This window comes from Anopheles nili, chromosome 3 (assembly GCF_943737925.1).
Source record: "Anopheles nili chromosome 3, idAnoNiliSN_F5_01, whole genome shotgun sequence".
NCBI classification, from domain to species: Eukaryota; Metazoa; Arthropoda; class Insecta; order Diptera; family Culicidae; genus Anopheles; species Anopheles nili.
In genome coordinates, this window is record NC_071292.1 from 15,871,345 (window position 1) to 15,876,984 (window position 5,640).

The 5,640-nt window shown below is 47.5% G+C and overlaps 2 protein-coding genes across 3 annotated transcripts; one reads left to right on the forward strand and one right to left on the reverse strand.

Moving 5' to 3' along the window:
• On the forward strand, positions 1-3,438 carry LOC128726853 (lipopolysaccharide-induced tumor necrosis factor-alpha factor homolog). Of its 2 annotated transcripts, XM_053820692.1 has the most exons (4): positions 1-75; positions 514-771; positions 833-968; positions 2,778-3,438. In XM_053820692.1, exons 2-4 carry the CDS (start codon positions 549-551, stop codon positions 2,878-2,880), a joined length of 462 nt encoding a protein of 153 aa, XP_053676667.1. In that variant the 5' UTR covers positions 1-75; positions 514-548; the 3' UTR covers positions 2,881-3,438. The 2 variants fall into 2 exon arrangements, with proteins under 2 accessions (XP_053676667.1, XP_053676668.1); XM_053820693.1 differs by lacking the exon at positions 1-75 and having other exon boundaries at positions 385-771.
• Positions 3,439-3,469: 31 nt separating this feature from the next.
• Positions 3,470-4,999, reverse strand: LOC128726854 (lipopolysaccharide-induced tumor necrosis factor-alpha factor homolog). The gene is made up of 2 exons (XM_053820694.1): positions 4,863-4,999; positions 3,470-4,420 (listed from the first exon to the last, which is right to left on the reverse strand). Exons 1-2 carry the CDS (start codon positions 4,864-4,866, stop codon positions 4,170-4,172), a joined length of 255 nt encoding a protein of 84 aa, XP_053676669.1. The 5' UTR covers positions 4,867-4,999; the 3' UTR covers positions 3,470-4,169.
• Positions 5,000-5,640: the final 641 nt, after the last annotated feature.

Here is a 5,640-nt window from a genome sequence, read left to right on the forward strand (position 1 = left end):
TGAACTTTCGATCGCGCTAGTCGGTGGCGTCCGGTGCGCCTTGTAGGAAGCAGAAACGAGCGCCTTTTCCCCAAGGTACGGGTACACTTTTGCGAGCCCTTATTTTAGGTGACCGTGGGCACGCTACTGCTGCAGTTCATCAAAACGGGCGTAAGGCGATAAAGTACACCCCCGGCTACGGCAGTTTGCAGATGGTCGGGTCGGGCGAGTGCATTGAGCGAAAAAGAAAAGGGAAAGTGATCGGAGGCGAAAAACCGGCCCGATCTTCACCGGTTGCTGTTCGTTGGGGAGTGAAAGTGAAGCAACTTGCTCCCGCTTTGCTAGCGCGTGTGTGTGTGAATGAGTGTTCAATAGTGTGGGTGGATGTGTGTTGTGTGATGTAATATTGCCGTTCGCCAAATAGCGCCAAAAGCGTTCCCTCTTAAAACCACCCTTAAGCCCCGCTTGAAAGCACAAAAAAGCTCACCTCCGTTTGCAAGATTTGTGACCTTCACGTGTCATTTTCGTTTGCAGTGAATCGAAAAAAAAATCCCGCAAGGTGCGCCAGCATGAACCCAAGTGAAAAAGGAGCCGGCCACGATGGGCAGCCATTAAATCAGCCCCCATATCCAACGCCTCCCTACCCAGGCCAAGTGCCAGCACCCTCCAGTGGGTATCCTCATCCAGGCGCGGGAGGACAAAACTACGCACACCCACCACCACCCCCACCGTACGATGCCAACTCCAATGTCATCCCACCGCCACAAAACGCCGCAACGACCTACGTGCAGGGTAGGTAACTTAGATGGAGATCCTAACCCACGCATCTAAACGCGTTCCCGATTTCTTCCAGTCGTCACCCGACCGCAAGTGGGACCGGATCCGGCCAGTATGGTGTGTCCGTCCTGCACCAAGCACGTCATCACCCGGTTGGACTACGAAACCTCTACCAAGACGCACATCGCCGCGGGTTTGCTCTGTTTGTTCATGTAAGTCGTCGATCTTGAGTCGGTGGGTGGCGATAAAAAATGGCAGCGTATAGAAATTCCCCAAAACCGACGCCGGCTTTCCGGAGCAAACTGATAAGCTCGTGGGGCTTAAAAACGAGTTCTAAAGTTCCATCCTTCCCTGCTTAAATGTGCCGTACCAAACTAAACACAGTTCTGGCTGGGCGATTACGCCACCAAACCGGATCCGCCACCGGGTGGAGAACGATCGCATCAACGCGATGGTGGCCAAATATTGGTCGACGATGGTTCTTGGGGTGCGAAAGACGCCACATATGATTGACGGGTCAATGCTTCTGAGCGGCGTCTGGACGTTGTCTCGAAGGCTGGAATGTCACTTCAAAACCGGTTCCACAGGGTTCGGTGAAGAACGTTTGCTTTCTTTGGCAGTGTAGCATCGTTCTTCATCGCGATCTTCTGGCAACCGAAGATCAATCGATTTTGGGAGGTGTGTTCCCATCTCGATGAAGGTTCTTTTTCCATTTCATTCATTTCAACGTGTACGCCATCTTGGTGCATTGCGAGGCCGCGTTAAATTTGTCGTGGTTTTATCAGCCCACCGTGAGTGTGGCTTTTGCGTTTTCCAAACACCCACAGCAAACACCACCTGCCGGAGGATCGAAATGGGACTACGGTTATTCACGGTGCCGGTTGTTTGTTGAGCCAGCGCAAACAACGAAATTCCCCACCCTCACGGCACTCGAGACGGGGGAGATGACACTATTTTCCTGTTATCGCGCGCTCAAGTGCCGGCACGATTGGCACTGGCTTTTGAAGCCTCCCTACACGAGTGCGAAAGGGGACTGCGAATGCCATTACGCGATTGCGAGTGTTACGGCACACGAAAGCTTCGGTCAACAGTGTGATAAATTGACCGGAAATTATACTTTCAGCGGTGACTCTGAGGTGAATTACCCGATGCACGGGAGATTTCTGTGTTCTCGGGTGCATCCTTGCAGAATGCCCATTACATGCCCATGTATGCAAGCCTCGGCTACACGACGTGTGGAATGTTTTCTAAACGACTTGGAAACATCTCGTCTACCTTAAACAGGGCTCTAGCGACGGACACAATGTCTATCTTATCTTATCTGCCTCTGCAAACGCCGTCACCGAGTATTTTGCGATGTTTCGAACCCAGAAACGATAGCTAACCGTGCGATAAGAACGATATCGTCGTGTGAGAGACAGGTTCGTTCGTTTCGTTTCGTCTACCACCCTCATTCCATTTGTCATTCCCCGTTTGGCTGGATCCATTGCTGGTGGTTAGGAAAGCCTCATTAAAACGGAAATGGCCTCCCCGAAACCAATCGCTCATATTGCACCATTTGCGATCGTTAGCGCGTTCCCTGCGCCCGGTGGTCTGATTGATGGACGTGTGGGGCGAATAATGAGGGAAATCAACGAAAAAAAGCGGTACCTGAATGTCGACACCACGCCACCATATTATCGATGGACCTAAATTAATCTAACCAACGCTCAACCGTGCATGTGCACGTTTGCGTATGAGCCATATTGTATTGTTTATTTTGACGCTTACAATAACTTTGCCGTAAGCATAGGGCTTGGGGTGAGTGATAAGAGGATTAATTATTTAAACTCAAAATGTGGATTCTTTCTTTTACTATCGCCACTTTTCTCATTTTTCGCACCGCGTACGTGCGTCATTTGTACTTAAATATTATATATGAAAATTGCTGAGACTAATGCTTTTTCACTGCATAAAATAGCTCGGATTTCTGCCGTCTACTGTAACATGTGGTTTCTTATGATACTTTTCCTTCTCCACAGATGTTGGCCATGCTTCTGGATACCGTACGTGATCGATTCGTGCAAGAACGCCAACCACTACTGCCCGAACTGCGGCGCTTATATCGGAACATACCGTGGCTAGGGTCTCTGCGTTGCCATGCGACATAAACCGTCATCGTTTTGCCTTGCTCCCCAAAAACCACTATTGTTATGGTAATCCTGTAAAACAGCTGGCCAGCTATCACAGCCAGCAAGCATTGTGATGTAATTTTCCCAATTTGTTTCCTCTGCTTCTTCTCCTACGCTGGACAACGAGGAAACAGACTACGGTCGGCTGAGAAAAGCAAGGAGGATGGGCGGTAAACAAACCACCCAAAAAAAAACACAAAACAAAATGAAAGTGCCTACTATGATGACTGCGTGTTAGCGCCATATTGTAGCAAGAGAGAGAGAGAGAGAGAGAGAGAGAGGGAGCGAGAGATAGCGAGTGAGTGAGAGAGAAAAAATAGCGTACGCATATAGGCTGGTCTATTCGAAGATGACTGTTACTGTTCTTATTATTATTATTTAGTGTATATGTATATTGCTGATTTCGTGGAACGTGAAAGTTGCATAATAAATCTATGTACATTAGCCATCCCTTTTAACACAACTGCAGGGTGTTAGATGCGTACTTAGAACTGATATCTCTATATGGTTTTCCCCGTAAGTACAACGTAATCATCACGCTGAACGAGTGGTAGGAGGATTCATGATTTATTTAAATCACAAACGTCACACTATACAATATCCCGCGTGGGAGTTAAGGTACCCATGATTAATCATCAATATAGCGTTAGACATCTTTACTACATTCCATAAACGCACAGGTCAGGATTTCAACGCATCGCGTCTCAGTACATTGTTGAAACAAATTGGTCATCTCTAAGAAGCGATAATAGTTAACCAATTATGGCATTCACACCACAATTTCTATTATTTCATGGTGCTTTTATTTTCTTTTGATCTTCCAAACATGAATGCTAATGCTACATTATTAACCCAATGAGAAATGCTTGTTCTATTGCTTACTTACACATACAATAGCTTTTTATTTGATCCTTGAATGCATACAATTCTACATACTTACGGTACAATCGAGTGCGTTTACGTTATTTGTTCAATGAGCGTCAGCAAATGAGGCAATGCTATTTTGCTATCGCCACCGGAAAAGGCCCTTGCTTACATCTAGCACACATTATATCCACCTGTACACAATCTTATCTAACAAAACGTGTCGGTATGTTGATTTGGTATCGCTGAATGGTAGCCGAAAATTTCCTTCTTTCGCAACGAGGTCAATTTGCTCCAAAAAATGCGCTCAAAACCTGGCGCCGATAACGTACGCTGGGGATAAACCTCGACCTAGACGCTCCGGTGGGTCCTGAGGGTTTACTTTCGGTAGGTGCCGATGAAGGACCCACAGCTAGGACAATAATGGTTGGCGTCCCGGCAAGCCGTCGAGCAGTAGGGAACAAAGGCACAGGGCCAGCACAGGAACAAACACAGCAAACCGGCGCACAGGTGCGTCTTGGTGGTGGTTTCGTACTCGAGTCTCGTTACCACCGTCGACCGGCAGGACGGGCAGATGATGGTGGTCGGATCCGGACCAACCTGGGGGCTCGTTACGATCACCGTGGTCTCTGCACCGGAAATGAGAGCATCAAGGAAGAAAGGGAGTTTAATTCAGGGTGCTTCAGGTGTGTCAACAAACAGACAATGAGTAAGCTTTCAACGAGGCCAAGACAAGACCGACAGGTCTACGCCCAGATCAGCCACCGTCCGGTCGTTTCGGGCGGACAGGTTCCTCGGCCAGATCCAGGAGTTGAGGGCACTCTTTTAAGTCAGCAACACGAGTGGAACACAGAGCGATATAGAGCGCGGAACTTACGCAACGATGGCAGTTCCTGGGTGTGGAATTGGGCGGATTTGAACGGATCACCTGGTTGTGTTTGCTGGTGGGGATAGGCAGACGGCACGGGGCGCTCGAGCTGATCGTATGACGGTGGCTCTGTTCCGGTTCCGTCTGGCCGAACGGATGTTAGTAGCGGGCGAAATTGCATTTTGCCATTTTAACACACTTACCCATGCTGCTGGTGAGCTTTTTTTTCGATCCGACTAGGTTCTGGTTTGCTTAAAAAATTAAACACCGTTCAATTGCTCTACTGTCACACCTGCTCAAGTTATCAACTTGCACTCACGGAACGGCACACCAAACTGACGCCGGTGTCGGTTATTTGACGAAATGCTACGAATGCGTAGCAGCAACTGCGGACTAAATTATTTACCAATGAACAGCACCATTGGTGGTGTGCGAAGTGAGCAGTGCTGGAGTAAGCATGGGCGATAAGAATGATAAGATTGCATGTTCACTTGAGTTTAGTATATCGCTCTTTTTACCCTTCTAGTATAGCGTTAAATATTCACCGTTTGTGTATTTGCCGTCACTATGATTCATTGATTTGTATGCGAGTACTGCCAACACATGTGAGCCGCAGTCGTTGAAGTTAGGACTGATCGGGTACCAAAACATACCCGAAGTTTATTGATAGAAGTGGTCCATTAGTATGGCAAATAAAAAGGATCAATCTAATTAATCGTGCAGCTAAATTTAAAACGTTTGAAGTTTGACAGCTTAGTAGCTGTCAGGTTTCTGTGGTGCTTTGGGTGTATTAAGCAGTGGTTACACCTAAAACAACACAAAAAGAGCTTCGCTGCAGTTCTTTCAAGGACATTTTCATATTGTATAAATACAACGGTAGCTAGTAGTTGTAAAACGGTGTTAAGTTCGAGCCACGAGCTTTACAGCAGCATTTGCGTGCATGTCCTTAATTTCACTCGTTCACATGCATCGCATGCAATC

Coding starts and splice junctions, on each gene's coding strand:
- LOC128726853 (XM_053820692.1), top strand. CDS start 549: ATGAACCCAAGTGAAAAAGGAGCCGGCCACGATGGGCAGCCATTAAAT. Junction 772..832: donor CGCAACGACCTACGTGCAGG/GTAGGTAACTTA, acceptor GATTTCTTCCAG/TCGTCACCCGACCGCAAGTG. Junction 969..2,777: donor GGTTTGCTCTGTTTGTTCAT/GTAAGTCGTCGA, acceptor CCTTCTCCACAG/ATGTTGGCCATGCTTCTGGA.